Source organism: Musa acuminata, chromosome BXJ2-3 (genome assembly GCF_036884655.1).
Source record: "Musa acuminata AAA Group cultivar baxijiao chromosome BXJ2-3, Cavendish_Baxijiao_AAA, whole genome shotgun sequence".
Lineage (NCBI taxonomy): Eukaryota > Viridiplantae > Streptophyta > Magnoliopsida > Zingiberales > Musaceae > Musa > Musa acuminata.
In genome coordinates, this window is record NC_088340.1 from 43,195,159 (window position 1) to 43,215,159 (window position 20,001).

Genomic DNA, 20,001 nt, shown 5'->3' on the forward strand with positions numbered 1-20,001 from the left:
AATAGAGTAAAACAATCCCTACATGTGACTAAGGGAGATAAATAACTCTCACATGAGGGCTACAAGCAAAGGGGGTCGACGAGGCATCGCACGAGGACTATAGGCGATAGTAGATCCTCACACGAGGGTTGTAAGCGACAAGGATTGATAAATAAGGTTACCAAGTGCAAGACAAAGAAGGATAGAAAGGGAAGACGAGGTCGGATGTGACAAAAGGTGGTAACTAATATGAGTAAAATAATCATTTCTAAAAAAAATACTATAAAAATTTTTCAAACTTAGGTGCTTTATTAGAAAAATCTAAAGTTATGAGTTATTTTAAGGAACCACCATTATTTTTATATTATTATTATTATTATTATTATTATTATTATCATTATTATTATTATTATTATTACTTTTAGAAAATACTCTTATTTTAGATTTTTTTTTCAAAAAGTAACCTTTTTTTTCAAACAATACTCTTAATTTAAAAAATACTCAAAATTTTTCTCATCAAATTTATTATTTTAACTGTTATAGTGTCTTCGTTTGGCTTACGGTGTTTTCTAATATTATTTATTATGTTTTATTGCTATGCCAAAAAAAATAAAAATTAATAAAACTTACTTAAATAACATTGAATCGTATTTATTATTGATTATAGATCATTATAATATTATATTTTTAGGATTTTAGTTAACTTATTTGAGATTATGAGTCTATTTAAATTATTTATGATATTTTTAAGTAGACTTTATAGTGTCTTGTTGTGATAGCTAAAATATTATAACAAGTCAAAAACATTATTACAGATGAAATTTTTTTAAGGATAATTTATGTATTTTTTAAATTCGAGGAACTATTTAAAAAATAAAATGGATGTACTGATTAAAAAAAACCTAAAATAAGTATTTTCTAAGAAAATCATATATATATATATAATAACCTAAATCCATTATCAAGTAAAGGAAACATTAAATCCATATTAATATTTTAATTATTTAGATATTTGTATGTTGTTAATATGTGATCCATGGGTAGCATGTTGAGCCGGTCCACGGTCTGCCATTTCCGGTTCGGACCCGGTCCGCAGAAGAAATTTTCCAAGGGTTGAACGGGTAACGCTCCCTGTAGATGCTTCTAGAATCGGCGGACCTCTATATAACATCCGATGAACGGAGGCGCGTTGTCCCCGCGATCCAAATATTGATCCGAAGACGCGAAGGCGTAGCGTCTCCGTCTCTCCCCTTTCGCCCCGTCCATCTCCACGCTCCCGAGTTTTCGATCCCCTCCCCCGACGAGAAATGGTGAGGCATTGTCTTCCCCAAATCTAATTGGTTTTACGCTATCTGCGTAGATCTGTAATATTTCGATTGATAATTAGAACCTTGATTTTAGTTCCTCCTTTAGGATCGGTCGTGTGGAATTCGAATCTGCGATGCGGTAGTCGATGTCGATTTATGTTGAACTTTTAGATTTGTTCCTTTCTCGAATGAGTAATTTTAAACAAATTGGTGTTTGAGTTCGGCTGTGATAGAGTACGCGTCAGATCCATCACTAGGCGATCATCGGGACCTTGTTTGACGATGAGATCTAATTAGGAGACCAGGAGATCTACAAAGATGATCGGTGGATTCAACTATATGTTTGTGTTGAAGCTGTTTATGATGAATTTTTCATTGTGTGCATTGATGGCTCTATTATTGCTTTTGCCCTTAACATAGGGCTAGTCATTACACATATCTCTCTGCGTGCTTGGTTGGGGAAAAAGTTGTAGAGGGGTTAGAAGCCTTTTAACTTATAGGTAATTATCATCAAAGTTTATTCCTGTAATGTGTGTCTCGGTGGAGCGGGTTCCTGATGGAGCCAAGTTTACTCTCTGTTTGCATGCTTCGGTTGGTCTTATATTTTATCTAGTTGCCAATGGATGGACAACTGAGCGTGAAACGTAATCGATTTAGTGGATTATTATAATTGGATTGATGGAAGCAATTTGCAAAAGTAAATTTTGACTTAGATTTGGGATCTTATTTTTCAAAGATGAGTCGTATGCTTAATTCTGTGACTGATCCACCTTCCAAAACACGGAGAGAAAAGAGAATTGACACATCATAACTTTGAATTGGAACACATTGTATCGTAGACTCCTAGTTGAAGAATCCAGTGCAATTGTTCTGTTTTATGATAAGTGTAGGTTTCGAAGAGCATGTTTATGTTGATTAGGTTGCACTGGACATTGCATTGGACCTTCTATCTAATATGCTTAATGCTTTTCGAAGAGGCTTACATATTGCCAATTGGTGGTTGGGAAAATAACAAAATTACTTTGAGAATATAGTGTTAATGAAGTTAGTCTTTGTTTGCTGGGAATTGCCATGGATGCTTTAAAATGCTTGTGAAGTCAATGCATTCTATTCTATGTTGGACACTGATGCTGAATTTTTCTCATTACATGTGGGCTATTTTCAGACTATATTACAGTACATTTGCTGCTTACACTTTCACATAATTTGTTTTTTTTTCTCTGGTCACATGACTAACAAATTCAGTGCAACTTCAAAATACAAATTATGTTTTGGAAGAACTTGATATTTTCTCTGGTCTTATAAGTTGCAGTGAGATATATTAGTCATGTGGAGGGCAATATCGTTCTAACTATTTCATGCTAGAATAATCATGGTATGATCGGCGGATCCGAAAGGGCCACTAGCCGGTGCTATCATAATCATTACATACTTTTTCTCCTATTTCTGCTAGCGCTTAAAATTCTGGTGGCAGTTGTTATTTTGCTTTCATTTGTGTATATATGATGATCTGACTGTTTTCTGCAGACTACTTCAAGGCGCCTTGCTGACAGAAAAATACAGAAATTCCAGAAGAATATTACAAAGAGGGGGTCAGTACCTGAGACAACAGTAAAGAAGGGAAATGACTATCCTGTTGGTCCTGTTGTGCTTGGGTTCTTCATCTTTGTGGTCATCGGATCATGTATGTCATCCTAATCTGATCTAGTTGATGCTTTATTTTTTAACCTTTGCCTATAGCTACTGCTAGTTAGAATTTTCATGCAGTTTAATCTATGTTGTTTTGCTTGTTTACTCTTTCTATTTGACCTCCAAGATGACTAATTAGCATGAGATTAAAGTAGATAGAGAACAAAAGTAGACTAGTATATTCCTATATAGAAATTCTTGATACTTCTTAATTGCTTACTTGGTTTTTTCCATTGAAACTTATATCCTCTTTTGTTGGCCCTTATTACATGGACTAATTATATATTATCCTTTTTAATCAATTATTTTTAGCATCACGATTCCTATATTTTTAAAAATTACAATCAGATCCTTGTACTTATGAAAGTGAAACATTTAATCTTGTTTTTCTTTATGCCATCGACTATGTTGACAGAATTATGTAGGATTTACCACTGGACACATATTGACTCTGTCTCATTTTGGTTTATCACTAAGCATGTGTGACATTTTCGTCTGTAAAATCGACATTGTGAGAAAAAAATGAAATTAAATGTTTCAGCGCAACTTTGCCGGCATTGTTATGTTTCACTGGGTGATTTTAAGAGGCAAGTGCCATGTAGACAAATTTACGTTGCCGCTTAAATTTGTCCTGGTAGTATTGGCTTTCCCAGTATAGCATGATAAAGTCCAGTAAAGCAATAAAAGAAAGCCGTAGGACTGTCTTGGAATAGCAGGATGCTACTTCGTCGAATTGGCCCCATTTAATAGGAAGCTGCTTGAAATCTATTTGGTTGTTACAGTCCAATTCTTTATGAAATCCATTGACGATACAATTTGTTTTACTTTCTTTTTCTTATATCTCTTTTGACAAATAAAACTTAAATAATTTCTCAAATTACTAAATCAGCAGAATTTTGCAACAGAAAGTATCCTTAATCACTTTGTTGAAGTAGAAAAACGTTGATCTTATCCTTTCAATCCAAATGGCAATGTTTTTCCCTTTTTCCCCCATTACTGAGTAGTATCTAGTTGTATTTTTGAAACTAACTATTGTTCTGTCGATCAGAAATATTATAAATTTGAGCACCGATGTGTCTACAATGCTGATATATTTCTTCTTTTGTTCGGTGGGTTGGCAGCTTTGTTTCAGATAATTAGGACGGCAACTAGTGGCGGGATGGCATGAAGCGTAGGGGACAAAGGAAGCCCTGCTCAAAGTATGTGATGGTTTAATTTGCTCGGAGAAAAAAAAAAAGAAAATGTGTTATGAGATTGCCAAATCTTTAGTCTATAAGATATATAACACATATACATAACACTTGTTGACGTCCTTGTCTTCCTTTAGTCCAACTGCTAATTCTGGGTCTATATTGAACTCCATTTTCTCGTACATGACTTTTCTATCTTAATGGTATGACCAAAGGGAGCATCTTGTATTTGACCGGAGGGGAATCTATGCGAAACAGCTACGAGGTAACATCGCCACTGCCAATGATGAATTATGTTAATTTATCGAGACTAAACGTAAAATTTTCTCAGATTTCATGATCATGCATCCTAGTCCTCGATGTTGGTAAATAATTAAATGAGCCACTTTGATATGTTGTTAACGAGAGCTACGGTAGTGGTAAAAGGGTAATCGTAAAACCTTTTTTTTTTATGAGCAGTTAAATAATGAAAAAAAAAAAAGACAACCAGCAAGTTAAGTTCCATATTGGGTAATGAAGTCTTCATGACAAGAATCTAAATATAAATTAACAAAAATATTACGTCCTTGTTCCAATAAATAAACATATCGATAGAGATCAGTGGTAGAAACAATACCGGCGGCTGCAGCGTTACATGAATGAAACACACCTTTGGGTGCTCCACGAGGGAAACGCCGACGTGCGTGTGTTCAGGACACGTCGACGGGCTTGAAGAGGAAGAGCAGCGAGGCCGACTGCTGCTGCTGCTGCTGCCTCCCGCCCAGCCGCTCGTAGCAGTCGATGGAGAAGAGCGAGAGGGAGAGCGACAGCGAGAGGGAGAGGTGGGCCCCGTCGGAGCCGGCGAGCCGGTCCAGTGCCGGCCCGATGCAGAGCCGGTAGAGCCGGTGGTACCCGCCGAGCGCGGCCACCACGGACCGGGTGGCGCCGCTTCCGCCGGCCGCGTGACGGTGGCAGACAGCCTCCCACACGCTGTCCCGGCGGCCGACGGCGCTCCAGAGGCGGCACACGCACCCTGCCACCGCCAGCGACCGCCCGTCGAGCCTCCCCAGTATCTCCGCCAGCAGGTCCACGTTGTCGTTGATAGAGAAGGCCGTCCGTCGCCTCCCCTTTCTCCCCTCCTCCTCCTCCTCCCCTTCCTCCGCCTCTTCTTGAGGTGGCATAGTTCCTTCAGTAGTAGCAGAAGAGAAACAAGAGAGGAAACCCAGAGTCCTCTATCCTCTTATACATGGGAGGAAAACGTTGTGCGCATTAATGGTGGAAGGGGAAGGGGAAGGGTATCTGCAGCAACGAGGAGATGGGGCCAAGAGCTGAGAGATGCGTTACGTGACCTCTCCATCGTATTCCTCTCTCTCTCTTCTTCTTCTTCTTCTCCCAAGAAACGCTGGGATGAATATAGTATTGGAAAGGTCTTCCAAAGTGGATTGGCATGCACATATCGGTCGCATCAAATTTGGCCGTGCCCGAGCGCTTTACGTGACGTGCCCACGTAGCGTAATCTCTCATCGACTAGCCGTTGCTGCTCTCTCCCCCACACACACGCACACACACACACACACACAAAGAGATAGAGAGAGAGAGAGAGACGGGAGAAGAATGTAATGATGAATAGATGAATAAGAAAGAAGAAAGTGTCACCACCTACAGACATCTCAAGTCAGCCATGTCGAACCTACAAACTAGGCTTTGAATGACTAGGATAAAAATGAGACGCGGTTTACACCGATGGCACGCACCATATTCTTGCTTGCAACAGTGGAGCCATGGAGAGTAGGTGGGAGCACCAAACTATCATATTGGACTTCATTCGAGTACCAAATTTGCTCATTTTAGAGAAAGATAAAAATGAGTGGATATAAAGGAATTAAGATAATACCAAAGACATCAGAAGAGATGAGTTGTCACATGCTTATTGGCTATCGACATGGATCCATGGATTGGTTGTTGTGCCTCGTGTGCACTATTTTGACGCATCAATAATAATCAATCCATCATCGCTGCTTCTTTTCTTTTGTGTTTGTTGGGGTCTTTCCGATGGATTGTAGGGCGGATGAAGACGTGAAAGATGAGCGACGCCGACGCCCCTTCCCAGCTCAGACTCCTGCAAACCCTCATCATTGTGTCCGAGAAGGATGCCCTACACTCCCCATCTCTTTCTTCCTCTTTTACCACCCAACACGAGGACGATCTCGGTGGAAATGATGAGGGAGATCTACTTCGACAGGGAGGCGAGAGACCACATGCTCGTCTCGCCCATGGAACATTCTCATCATGGAGAGAAGACAGATTCCTGCACGCACAAGGGGAGAAAGGGAGGAGTCCAAAGGCCCTCGCCACTCACGTGACAGCCTCCGTACCCCCCGGAGGAATCCCTGCCGATATATCAATTCCGTGGAGCACAAGTCAACAGCTGCAGGAGGCCCGGCCACCATGAGGACACCGAGAAGGCCAAAGAGATCGCTCGGCTCAGGCCTAGGGCTCAGCAACAGATAAGGGTTGGCGTCTTGTAAGGGTCGAGCACAGTGGGTCACAGGAAAGCAATGGAACAAGTAAACAAAAAGATGAGGTGATGTGTGTTGGATTCTTTCAGCGGGCCGCTCGTTAACCGTATGTGGCTCATAATTTTACTGGTAAGAGGCAGTGCACTGCCCTGGTGCCGGCCGAGAAGTGATGGTGTTCCTACGATGGTGGCCGGATGTCAGCTGACGCGGGTGTAGAACGCAACGAGCTTGCGACGGCGGCTTGGTTGAGACGGAGGACGAATAGGGTTTCCGGCTTCCGCCCCTAAAAGGACAATATTGCCCTTCGTCAAATAACTATTTCCGATTTATATCCTTAACCGCAATATTCCAATTTCGCCTTATAAAAATCTTTTATTTCCGTTAATATCCATCCTCTTATTTACGTTTTTTGCTCATAAAATTTGGCATTATTCTTTAAGCAGCCATAATGATGGAAATTTAAAATATCAATGATCCTTTATTCTTAAAATACTTAGACATATACAATCTAATCTAATTATTCAGAGATTCTTTCTGCATCAAATTATTTAGAATGGTTTGAGCATATACAATCACCTATATTAAATTTGATTCTTTTTGCATCAAAATATTTAGAATGGTTTGAATATATACAATCTACTTTAGATGTATTAAATTTTGATTTATCATTACTTGTTGAAAGACCCATAGACATTACTTACGATAACACTATGGATCGAGAAAAAATACATATTAATTTGATACTCAAAAGAAGAACAGTTGGACGATGTTTCCTCCCACTAATAGTACAGTAAAATACTTAATGGTTATTAAAGAATATTTCAAGATTGCAGATAAGTCATTTGTCAGTAAAAAGGATTACTATAACTCAATATGATATTATTAAAGGAATTAGATATCATATCCTCTACATCACCGACTGCTGCATATTCTATATTTTAGTGAAGAAATGTTTTTTATTAGTTTCATTATTGATTTTTCAAGATATAGATATATATATCTTGAAACATATAATTATACCCTTATGGATATGATTAAGAGTGTGATGAATTTTTTTTCTGTACCGGATTTAATATATGGTGAATCTCTTAAAACTATTATATATATCCTGAACATGATTTTTAGTAAATTAGTTTGATCAAATCTATTCAAATTGAATAGATAGAAATAAGAGTCTTTAATTCGCATGAAAATAAATTAGATCTAAGAATTATTTTTAGAAATCAATTGTACGATAATGCATAATGGACCCTTTAAATATGAGCAACTTAACTTATAAGTGGTGATGCATTTTTAAATAGTTATTATAATTGACTTTATTATTTGCAAAATAAAAAGTATTTATTTTTGTTATCTTGTTTTATTATTATTATTATTATTATTATTATGTTTGTACACATTATATTTTTACGTGACAACATAATTGTCCTGATAAAATCAATTACAAGAATTATTAGGGAATATATAGAAGGAAGTGTGTGAAGTGGAGACCTCCACTCCAAGTAACATTTCTCTCACTACGTGAAGTCGTGAGAGCATGATTGGGTTCCAATCGAAACGCTGTGAATGACCAGCCATTTCTCTTACAATGGACCAAAGAGAACTACTGAAACGATTCCTGCCTGTCACCGCCCTCTCTCTCTCTAACAATCATTTACACCTTTGCAGTACACTACTATTCACTCTCGGAAAGCTCATTTGGATTCAGAATGATTCACATTTCACGGCCTTCTTCTCTCTGTCTTCTTGCCAATATATGCTTAACGTATCCATGGTTGAAATGGTCGGTACAACACCCAACCATCTGAATCAATTTGCATTTATCAGATTCAACTTCAAAGAAAAGAGGCAACTGAAGATTTTTCATTCAATTATAGCATCATCTCATTGTTTTCATCCACAATCCCAACATAACTATTTTCTAGATTTCCAAGACATCCACATAACAAAATCAACATGAACATGAACGCATTAACATTACCATCTGTCACTGAAAAAAGATAATTTTGTATGAGATCGGTTCTCGGTTATGTCAGATTCCACCAGCATTTGAGATCAACTAATTTTGGTATGTATTCCATCCAAGTACAACAACTCAGGTGAGTCCAATACAAAACAGAAACGATTTGCAAAGGATTGCTTTAAACTTTAGTTACAAGCCTTTCGTCAAAGTACAACAATACACAAGACAGCATGAGGGCCAAGATTAGCAGGCTGAAATTGAAATTTCCCATAAATATCAATATCAAGAATAAGATATTTTCACAAACTAACTTTTTTTTTTTTTTGCCAACTATAAACATCCCTTCACGGAAATTCCAGGATCTCATGATCCATGAAGACCTTCACATAGGTGTAACTGTTGCTTGAGAGGATGCAAAGATCTGCAATGTAAATGAAGGAATGGAGTCGCTTTTGCTTCCCTACCTGACTTGTGAATGCAGGGAATGACCAATGTAAATGTCGTGATGCCACCTTTCAGCATTGCTTCTAACCCGACTGCTCCCGTTCAGGTGTACTGTCAGGAGAAGGCTGTCGCTCAAAGGTCTCGACGTGGCAGAGCGTACCACCAACTTCATCAGCAAAAGTTATCTTTCTCCCTTTGCGAACACCATTAACAGAAGCAGTTGATTTGTTGTCTGCTGATCTCTGTCATTTAAATGACGAGGTTAATACCGAATAAGAATCAAATGCTCAAATTTTGGATACTGCCGGATCGAGGTTTTGTCAAGGAAACGGCGTCACCTACCATTATTTTACAGAAACGATTACAATCCTTTGTCATAATAGACAACCACTTCTTTGTGGTCTTTTCGAGTTCTGAAGCATTCTCAGCAGCTGCCCGCATCTGTCCATAAACAAATGCAAGCTATCAAATCAAGTCATGTTTAAGCATTCATTAGCAAACGGCTTGCTAAATGGTAAATTGCAGGATAAGATTTTTGGAACAGTTCAATTCTCTCAATGAGCATAAGCATCTGGTGGATATCTGACGTGCTGATACAGGAAAACAAAACTAACATCTGATATCAATGTCTGTTGTTGAGTAACACAAGCATGTAAGCTACAAGTAATCAATACAAAAAAAAAAAGGTACTATATCAAAGAATCAGTTGCTTCAAAAGATTGAACTTAGTGACTTGGGTTTGTATAGTCGAAGGTCTTAGCAAACATCTCACATCGCAAGAACATGCTTGTCATAAGAGTAATTATGATACATAAGTATTGTCAATCCTATTTCATAGGTATTATTGGGGGAAAAAAAAAAAGAAGATAAAGCAACCAGAACTGAAGGGATGAGCACTCAAATTTGACATGGTAAAACAAACACAAGGCAGTCTTGTACATGGTTTTTTAAAGCTAGGATGTCAAGGGTGTGAACAATGAATTGTTTGAAGTAGATTCCAGAAGACATGCATTTGTTAATGTGGGAAAAATGAAATAGCTATACCTCCTCAGCAGTAAATTCAGAGAGCAGGCAAGAATGAGCTTCTGAGCTAAGTGTTTCTTCCATGATGTTCTTCATGGAATTTAACCCCTTCAGAAGTTGCATAGCAAGTCTTTCTATATCATGCATCTGCCGCTGTGAAAACTCGATGGCCTTCTCCATATTCATGTGAATTGATGAAGTCTTCATGCAAGAACATGGCATCCTGCCAGAAGTCTCTGGTGACTTGACAATTACTTTCTTAACAGGAGGGGGAGGACCATTAGATTGGTTCCTTGGCTTTTTATTTGTTTGCTCAGGCCCCAGACATTGTTTAGCTTCCTTGGGACCTAGAAGTGAGGAGGATATCCTTGCCTTTATCCATTTCTCGCATGAAAGCCTCTTCCTTTTAGCTAGAGATTTTTCTAATCCAAATGGAGCACGGTGACTATTGACAACGATAACAAAAAAAATGTATTAGTACACGGATACAAATACAATGCTTACCAGTTGGTTGACTGACATCTTGTAGATCAATGTCCCTTAAAGCCTGGCAAAGTTTCTCCTGAGAGGTTGGAGACATGGTCTGCCACAATGTAACGACAAAATGTAAGCTCGGGAGATTGAGATTTAAGGACAATATTTAACAGAAAATGCAAGTAATCAAACCTTCCTATATGATAATAGCTTTTCGGGAGGATGATCCGCCAACAACTCCTGATCACATTCAGATTGTTCTTTGCTGATCACAACTGAATGAGATATTGCAGTTATAGTTGGCTGATCTGAAGTAGCATCAACCTTTTCTTCCACTACACAAGACAAGTCTTCTGTGTCTTTCAGTAAATCATCTGTGCATTGCAGACCATCGCTTGAACTTATACACAGAGGAGATGCTTTACGAGAGTGGGGATCAAGTTCTGTCGATCCATCTGAATTAGAGAAATTGGATATTTTCCCAGAGAAATCAATTGCTTTCTCTGCTTGGCCATTAGAAGCATTTTCCAATTTACAGAAAGGATCTGTCTCCTCACCAGCATGTTGCAACTCTTTGGCCACACTGAAGCATGTCTTGGAGAGTGGCAAGGAGCAGAGCACGCTACCAGCCATCACATCATGAATTAGATCATCACAACTATGATCTTCCTTTCCGGATAAAAATATTTCCTCCAAACCAAATACTTCTTTACACAAGAGGTAATGCTCATCAATCACATCGTTTGCCTGACCATATACTGGCATCTCTTGTAGTGGTGTACCATTAGCTAAATCTTGAGTATCCTCATTTACCATATCGACAGCACAGATAAGTTTTGCTTCCATTGGTTCATAACTATGGCATTTAGCTGAACAATTTATCTGTTTTGCTGTGCTCTTATCTGTAATCTCTTCAGGTAAAATGCTTCTTTTCTTATTTCTCCTATTGTTAACATGATAATTGTTTGCAGGGGCAGAGATGGAGTTGGGACTGAAGCCACTGAGAGGAACTCTCACATGTTTTAAGCCATTTAGAGGAACTCTAACATGTTTTGATTCTTCCAAAACTGATGGTATGGCATCCCAATTTGGAATTGCCAAAAGGTCCTTGGTTCCACCAATTTGTTCTTCACTAATTTCAGGAACAGCAGGATAATTTTCTGGTTCTCTATAGTTAATGGAAATCTCACAAACACAACATACTGGATCTTTACTAACCGGAGCAAACTCATCATTCTCCCTACTAGATGGCTCTTCAGGACAGACAGGTTTTGCTATAAAACTAGCAGTTGAATTCCCAGAAGCACAGGTATGCTTATGCATCAGAGCATCATCTTCAGACTTCTCAGTTTTAACAATGTTGTATCTAGGACTATCAACGAAAAGGTTATTCTTTAGCTTAGAAATTGACAAAGAAGAGGCCTCACTATCTTCAGTGTCTTTCTGAAACAGATTGGCTGATTGGGTGCCCTTGACAGCATGATCATCTTCAATTTGGTAATCCAGTGAACAAGTATCTACAATCTCACCTTTAACATGATGAACAAATTCAGGAATGGCAGTACAAAGGAGATCACCATTTACAGAAGCATTAGAAGAAACCAGAGAATTACTGACTTCCATATAGTGTGTCCCTGCATTCATCCCAACGTCATCATAAGAAATATGATAAAAGAACAGAAAGAAATTTATTATGCGAAGATGGAACTTGCATCTTTTTCCAGAATTTATCAGCCAACTTGCTCTTGACTTAGTGTTTGCATGGAATATAGAAGCAAAGGCAAAGTAGCGCATTAAGGAAAATATAGAGTAAATGAATATCTACAAGTCGAAACCTCACCTGCTGTGTTTTTCACATCGACCTCTGTAGCATCATCCTCTGAAACCCTTCCCTTGGTTGATGCATTAGCTTTTACTACAGGTGACAAATCTTGCACAGGATCACAGAACCTACAGGGTGACGATGTATCCACCTTCTTGGAAACTAAATCATCTGAACACAAATGTGCACGCCTTGGTCGCTTTTTGTCCCGAGCAGATCCCTTTAAACGCTTCAGTTTGATAAGGGGTTCCTCAAGGTCAGATTCCTCCTGTTCCAGTTTGACATGTTCGTGATTCTGCATCTTGGATTCCCCGGAAGTCGAATAGCATCCAGAGTCAACTTCTGAGGAAAAATTACATTTTGGGGCCTTCCGTTTCCTAGCTTTGCACCTTTTTCGCAAATCCTTCAAGGTTATGCCAATGGCACTTTGTTCATCAGAGAGGGTGTCGACATGATCACTAGATTTGCAGGTAAAGCCGTCATCCTCTGACTCGAGCATCATAACTTTTACCTGCTTGCCTACAGCGGGATCACACTCTTTCTTGTGCTTCTCACTTGCCGCAGATAAACCTATAATTTCCACGCCATTCTCTTCATAGATGACACGTACATGTTTGAGTCTCAACGATCGCCTTCTCGGGTGGTTGACATTATGATTTCTTGAAACTGAATCCTCCATATTTGAGCAGATAAAGATTCGAGCGTTTGCAACTATCTAACTCAGCAAGACTGCAAAGCACAGACCGACTTCCTCTCCCGGCAAAAGGGTCTCTTTCTTTCCAAGATCAATCCTGCGGCATAATGTATCCCTTTTCCTACCAGTGACAAGAACAAGCAGAAAAAAGTGCAAAAACAGAATCCATCAACATCAGATTGCCAGTGACTGTCTGATAATTTAGGATCACGCACCCTGAAACCTTTCAGCGGATCTTGAGGCCAATTCGTGATTACATACACCAAATCCTGGAACCATATGGTATCGGAATTCCAAGTACTGTGACCTGGAAAGCATCAAATCCATCATAAATGCAACAGCACAACCGATCTAATCAAGCGATTCAGATCTGACCAACAGACCCAGACAAAAGCACCGAACCCCAAAAAAGAACAAAAAATTCGAAACCCTAGCTCGAAAACCCAAGAGAAGATCGATCCGAAAAGGAACCGTATCCGAGGGAATCCGATCCGGGGGTATCTTACCTTGATGGATGTGATCCGCCGAGGAGATGCGGAGGCCGGCGGCAACCGAAGAGGAAAACCCTAGTTGAGCTGAGGCAATCGCCCGGGGGTAGCGAGGCGCAGAGGGCGGGAAGGAAAGGAAAGTCGATGCGAATTTGTTTAATAGGAATATGTTTTTCGCGCCAAACTTTGGCGGGAACCCGGATTTTAATGTCGGCTCCCGCTTCGAACACGTGGGTTTCTCGGATACCCTTACGGTACCCGGCGGTGACCTCGCTTTGAGATTCGCTCAGGATACTGATTGCTTGCATCAAGATCCGTGCGTGGTCCACCACGGCTCCCGCTTCCGACGCATCGAGGTTTCTCGGACACGCTTACATCACACGGCGGTGCCCTCGCTTTGAGATTCGGTCTGGATTCTGATTGCTTGCATCGAGCTCCGTGGATGACCCGCCATGGCCGGATCATACTGTCTGCTCCCCGCTTCCGACACGTCAGCTTATAATGCCCACGCTTTGAGATTCGCACCCAACGGCTGCATCGAGATTCGTGCATGGTCCAATGTGGACGTTGAGATCAACGCCCCTCCCTCCACCTAATTAAATTCCTAACATCCTCTCATAGATTGAGTGGTGGGAATGGCCCGATTATTTGGGTTTTTTTTTGTTCTTTTTGGAGAAAGTAAATGATGTTAGGTCCGATGTTTAAGACAAGTGTTGCTCTTATTGCTTGATAATTTGAGAGTGATTGATTTAGTTTAATTATAAAATGTGGTAATGATTAAGACTCCTTAAACAATATGACAAATGCTTAAATGTTGAATAATAATTTAAATATATTTGGTTAATCAAAGGCTCAAAATTATTTTTTTAATAATAATAATAATATTATTATTATTATTATTATTGCTATGAAATATCATATTCATGATTCACTATTTATATATCTGTATCAAATATTTCGTTATGTATGGGGCACTATTTATATATCTCATTAAAAAAAAAATTATTCAACATAGTTCGAATATTGATGGATGAATATTAGAGGGAAAAAAATGACAAAAAGAATAAACTGAATCAATGAGAACTTTGACATCTTGTTGGAAGTGAATCATGACAAGTTTGTTTGGATTCAATTCAATCTTCTAAGCTTGTCGATTGATACGACACAATTTGAGATCACGGGCATGTCATCGTTCATGCCACCCCTCATGCAAAGGAGAGTAGTCAATCGGCTCGGATCCCGACCAACGCCATCCGGTGCTTCATCCTGAGAACATGATCACCTCATTATCCAATTCGCTCTACAGAAAGTTCCTGACATTGTCTTGTTGACCTAGCCGTACTAACTCATCCGTCATGGTATATTTGTTCGCTAAGATCAAAGTCAGAGCTTATCTTGGTTGGGCACATTGTTCTCTGTTTTGGAGGTGAAGCTAATGAAATTCTCTCCGGCGAAGGAAAGGTGAGGTATGTGAAAGTGTTCGATGAAATGTTCTTATTCTCTCTTCCTCTGGCTCTCTGGCAAATGCTCTGTTCTTCATTGCAGATCAGTTTATCACGACGCATGGATTTCAATCTTCCATTTCCTTGGCAAATCAACAGTTTTGAAGGTATGGTTTGCAGGAGTGGTTGCGGTGTGTCCTCTTGCTTCGGTATGGGTTCATTGAACTATATCACGGAGGATGATCTCATGAACTATCCTGGCAGGGAAGTGTGAACAAACCTGGGAGATAATAAACTTGGGGAAATGATTAGACAGAGACATTAATGGAATCTTAGGAGAAACACAATAAAGAAACCAAACTCCCTTGATGATTTGTGTTGGCCTGTTGCTTTCACCTCCCTCTTTCTATCCTCAATCAGTGTGCACATGAGAAGGGCACTTCGGAATGGCTGACTGCTACTCTGACCTTAAGAACATTGGAAGTATTTGAGACTGGAATTGGGTCATAAAACCTGATGAAAGTGCCCTTCTCTTCTGCACTTCTTCTCCCTGAGTTGAGATACAAACCCATAATACAACAAAAGGCTTGCATGAGTTGGAAATCAGGTAGCTGAACCTGACAGTCTCGTAAAGGGTGGAGTGGAAATGTGATTGGAAGGCATCCATAAGATGATGATTAAAACAGAGTACTTTTGAGATGATGGAGAAGTGAGCACTCGAGAGAAGATTTAAGGTGTTCTTTTAGAGTGATCCCCAAGTCAGAGCTGAACTCTGATAAAGGAAGGATAAACAATTGCCATTACAGATGGATAGAAGCACAGGTAAGACTGGCAAGTGAAAACGATGACTGTAATAAACAATTAAACCCCTAATAATTTATTCCTAACACACAGATACTTCAGATTATATCCAGCAACAAATAAATAAATAAATAAATATATATATATATAAGTGAATTTTCGAAAAAGGTTTTCTTTACTAAGTGTCTTATTTTTTTATTTGAATTTTTATATAATATTTATATAATTTGTATTTAATAATAATAAATAAAAAACTTAGTATTTTTGATATTATTAAAAGAAATTTAATGTAATGTAAAAATATTATAATTGGATCGATTGTCCCCTAAAAAAGATATTGTTTAGGGATTCTATAGATGGGGTATTTTCTGAAAAAAAATTTTTTTTTTTCCAAAATTCATCATATATATATATATATTCATCAAAATAGATATTCTCAAGGGGGACCTTTTGGTAAATCTGAAAATAAAGCAGGGAAACTGGGATACCACTGTTGGAGGGTGGTGGTGGGCCACCCCATTAATTCGGGAGAATCTTATCCTGTTAAAGTACTAAATTCCCCTTTTCTCTTTTATTCCTTTAATTTTCTCACTAAAAAACTGTTATTTTGTTCATTTCCACGGCGTTAATCGACTATTAATGAAGCGGATAATGGCCAACCCACATGTCCATCAGTGGTTGGATAAAAACGCTGTTCTATGTTTCAAGGATGACGTGTCACTCGCTTCCAATTTTAAATTTATCGGAACAATATTTAAAACGGTGAAATATAAAATAATAATAAAAATGGTCAGAAGGGGTGAGTAGAGATTCCGCTACACGACAAAAAGAAAGGGGGAGGCCGGAGCCGAGCCTGCGACCGGCGTGACGGTCGGGATTTCTCCACGTGTCCATACCAGAGTTAACCGCAGGTCTGCCACCATTTCCTAACCCGAGTTAAGCCCTGCACCCACCGCTTTATTAGACTTGCGTGGGTACTTTTCGCTCCTCCCTTTCTACCCTTCGTCTCCTCCCCTTGCGTCTTTGCAGCGCTTGCGCCGCCGAAGAAGACCAACTCGGCTCACCGTCGTTACCGAGTCTCGCTGGTTTGTGGGAGCTCGATTCATCGGCTCCGTTCTTGTTTCATATCGGTTTGTTGGAGGGAAACCAGTGAAGATGGAGGAGGGGAGTTAAAAGGTTGGCCTTTTTGTTTTTACAGTGTTGCGCTTTTTTGTCGGTGTCGCCGGCGGACCAGTGTTTCAGTGTGCCGGCGAGGGATTATACAGGAGCGGTAGCTGGTGAAAGCTTCTCCTTTTTCAGTTTCTTTCTTCTTTTGTGTCTTGAAGTTGAGAGGAAGAGAGATTTCGATGATGGAATTGGAGAATTCCTCCGTCATGACCGTCTCCAACTCCGGCTCCGGCGAGGGCAGCGTCTCGTCGTCGAGCCAGCTTCAGCTCCCCGCGCCGCCCCCGCAACCGCCGCCGCCGAATCCGGTGGTCAAGAAGAAGAGGAATCTCCCCGGAACGCCAGGTAAGTCAAATTGGAGCTTCTGCTTTCCCCTTCTGCTTCTTGTTATTGAATGGGGATTTGTCGGATAGATCCGGAGGCGGAGGTGATCGCGCTGTCTCCCAAGACGTTGTTGGCGACCAACCGGTTCGTGTGCGAGATCTGCAACAAGGGATTCCAGCGGGACCAGAACCTGCAGCTGCATCGGAGGGGGCACAATTTGCCGTGGAAACTGCGGCAGAGGACGGGAAAGGAGCCGCGGAAGCGGGTGTACGTGTGCCCGGAGCCGAGCTGCGTGCACCACGACCCGTCGCGGGCGCTCGGCGATCTCACCGGCATCAAGAAGCACTTCTGCCGGAAACACGGGGAGAAGAAGTGGAAGTGCGACAAGTGCTCGAAGAAGTACGCCGTGCAGTCCGACTGGAAGGCCCATTCCAAGGTCTGCGGAACCCGCGAGTATCGCTGCGACTGCGGCACGCTCTTTTCCCGGTATTTCGACGAACACCTTCGCTGCATGACCAGTCGTTGTTGATGCAGTTGTGTGACAGTCGATTTGGATCTCGGATTCATTGTTTCTGTTTTGTTCACGGTGTGTCGATCTGGTGTGGGTAGGCGAGATAGCTTCATCACCCACAGAGCATTCTGCGACGCGCTCGCGGAGGAGAGTGGCAAGAAGGGGCCAGGGGCGCAGACTGCGGATCCAAAGCCACCGGCGGAGGAAGAGAAGGCAACGGCAACCGAGGAAGAGACGGCGGCTGAGGAAGTAACAGCAGCAACAGAGGCGGCGGTGGAAACAGCTCCGGCCGCGGTGGTCGCGGCTCCGTTGCCACCACAGCAGGTGGCCCCGCTGGAGCTACAAGGTTGGTGGATCTCCGTTTCTAGCCTCTCGTGTCCATCTCTTTTTGGTCTAGTTTCGGACTGCGGAAGAATCCTATTAGCTCACGGATAGAGAAGAAGGTGAACGAAGGGGTTTTGCGGGATCTGAAGCTTCGTATGCAATAAAAAACGCGCATTTAGCGGGGATTAGGACATGATCGTTGGAGTCTTCTGTCGTCTGATGCTCTCCGAGATGCCCTCGTTGTCGTTCCAAATGGTGAAGAGAAAGGTGGAACTTTTGGAGAGGGTAGAAGGCAAAAAGAGGCTTCTTTTAGAGAGAGAGAGAGAGAGTCCTGAGAGTTGTTTGGTTCCTTCCAAAAGTCTCGCTCTGATAAGAAACTTTCCATTGCAGTTGATGAGCTAAAGGAGTTGGAATCAAAGAAATCTACTCATCTCCACCGCATCATTGCTCCTCTTTTGGTTTCCCTCCCTTAACGTGCTTGCAATTCCACTGCAGAGCCAGCTGAGCCGACCGAATTGCCACAGTACATGCCGCCGCCGTCGGCGTCGCTGGCCAACACCAGCGGTGTCAGTTGCAGCAGCAGCAGCAGCAACACCAGCCTGTTTGCGAGCCTCTTTGCGTCGACTACCTCCACCGCAGTAGCCCACAGCACGGCCACCTTCTCCGACCTCATGAGCGTGATGGGCCACGCTGACCGGCCGCTCACGGAACCCCCCTCGCTATGTCTCGCCACCAACGGAGGCCCGGCGTCGTTGTTCTCGCCGCAGGCGCAATCTCATGACCGGCGTCCCTTCGCTCCGCCGCCGCCCTCCCCCCACATGTCAGCCACCGCGCTGCTGCAGAAGGCAGCTCAGATGGGTGCCGCCGCCACGGGCTCATCCTTCCTCAAGGGGTTCGGCCTCGACGCTTCCTTGGGGCAGCAGGAGAACATCCAGGATGACGGCCTGCAATGGGGTCACCAGCGAAAACTGGAGCCGGAGCCAGCACCAATGTTATCGGCGGGGCTCGGGCTCGGGCTCCCTTACGAGCCGGACCTGATGATGGGTTCCTCTTCCTTGTTCGGGTCGAAACCAGCGACACTGGACTTCCTAGGTCTGGGGATGGGTCCAGTGGACGGCACCGCCAACGGCGGCCTATCGGCATTGATGACTTCTGTCAGTGGCGGCGGCAGCGGCGGCGGCCTCAACATGGGACCAGGAACAGCTGCCGCAGGGTGGGAAGGGACGGAGAGGAAGCCGTCTAGCCCTGCCATTCGCTAGCAGACTCATTGATCTCTCCATGTTTGCTTCATTAGCTAGTGACATTCCAGTGATCTTTAGCTGCTAGGGAACGGAGAACAGGGCAGCTCTGTTCTAGTTCTTACTCTCCTTTGCTCAATTTTTATCTTCGTTTTCTTTGTTCCCGTCGTTGATCTCATCGAACATAGTTGTACATCTTGTTTATGGTTCTCAGACAAGCTTCTTGAACTCACAAGATTCAGGCATTCATTGCGAGCTGCACCAGCTACAAAGTGCAAGAACCGAGGCAGCCCTGTTCTCCTTGACTTTTGTCCATCCGTTAGCAAGAGAAATAGGACGCTGAAGCACCATGAACCTCCTGTCCTCGCAGGACGTGGGGGTTTGCTCCCTGTCTTTATTATCAAGTCCACCTCGGGAGATGAATCCATGACTTTAAGCTGCAGGTACGATTTCGAAAAAGAGGAGCTGCAGCATTTCTTTGAATCTAAGGAGCTGTAGAAATCGAATCATGGATGATCGAGGTAAGATGGTTCCCATATCTCTACAGATCCAGCGAGAAAGATCAAGAAAACACTGCTCGATATCATCAACCCATTTTAAGATCCATCATCGTCGTCATCATCATC

The 20,001-nt window shown here is 41.7% G+C and overlaps 4 protein-coding genes across 5 annotated transcripts; 2 read left to right on the plus strand and 2 right to left on the minus strand.

Annotated features, from left to right (window-relative positions):
* Positions 1–1,157: 1,157 nt before the first annotated feature.
* On the plus strand, positions 1,158–4,347 carry LOC135608467 (uncharacterized). The gene is made up of 3 exons (XM_065101387.1): positions 1,158–1,289; positions 2,814–2,970; positions 4,097–4,347. Exons 1-3 carry the CDS (start codon positions 1,287–1,289, stop codon positions 4,141–4,143), a joined length of 207 nt encoding a protein of 68 aa, XP_064957459.1. The 5' UTR covers positions 1,158–1,286; the 3' UTR covers positions 4,144–4,347.
* A 343-nt stretch (positions 4,348–4,690) lies between these two features.
* On the minus strand, positions 4,691–5,458 carry LOC103980071 (F-box protein SNE-like). Its single transcript, XM_065101386.1, has one exon. It carries the CDS (start codon positions 5,323–5,325, stop codon positions 4,855–4,857), a length of 471 nt encoding a protein of 156 aa, XP_064957458.1. The 5' UTR covers positions 5,326–5,458; the 3' UTR covers positions 4,691–4,854.
* Positions 5,459–8,738: 3,280 nt separating this feature from the next.
* On the minus strand, positions 8,739–13,726 carry LOC103979868 (uncharacterized). The gene is made up of 8 exons (XM_009396096.3): positions 13,590–13,726; positions 13,299–13,390; positions 12,408–13,204; positions 10,760–12,201; positions 10,598–10,676; positions 10,115–10,515; positions 9,413–9,511; positions 8,739–9,312 (listed from the first exon to the last, which is right to left on the minus strand). The coding sequence occupies exons 3-8, from the start codon at positions 13,066–13,068 to the stop codon at positions 9,154–9,156; spliced, it is 2,841 nt and encodes a 946-aa protein (XP_009394371.2). The 5' UTR covers positions 13,069–13,204; positions 13,299–13,390; positions 13,590–13,726; the 3' UTR covers positions 8,739–9,153.
* Positions 13,727–16,804: 3,078 nt separating this feature from the next.
* Positions 16,805–19,610, plus strand: LOC103979867 (zinc finger protein GAI-ASSOCIATED FACTOR 1). 2 transcript variants are annotated; one of them, XM_009396094.3, is made up of 5 exons: positions 16,805–16,990; positions 17,140–17,323; positions 17,392–17,788; positions 17,912–18,159; positions 18,633–19,610. In XM_009396094.3, exons 2-5 carry the CDS (start codon positions 17,161–17,163, stop codon positions 19,394–19,396), a joined length of 1,572 nt encoding a protein of 523 aa, XP_009394369.2. In that variant the 5' UTR covers positions 16,805–16,990; positions 17,140–17,160; the 3' UTR covers positions 19,397–19,610. The 2 variants fall into 2 exon arrangements, with proteins under 2 accessions (XP_009394369.2, XP_064957460.1); XM_065101388.1 differs by lacking the exon at positions 16,805–16,990 and having other exon boundaries at positions 16,999–17,323.
* The last annotated feature ends 391 nt before the right edge of the window (positions 19,611–20,001 follow it).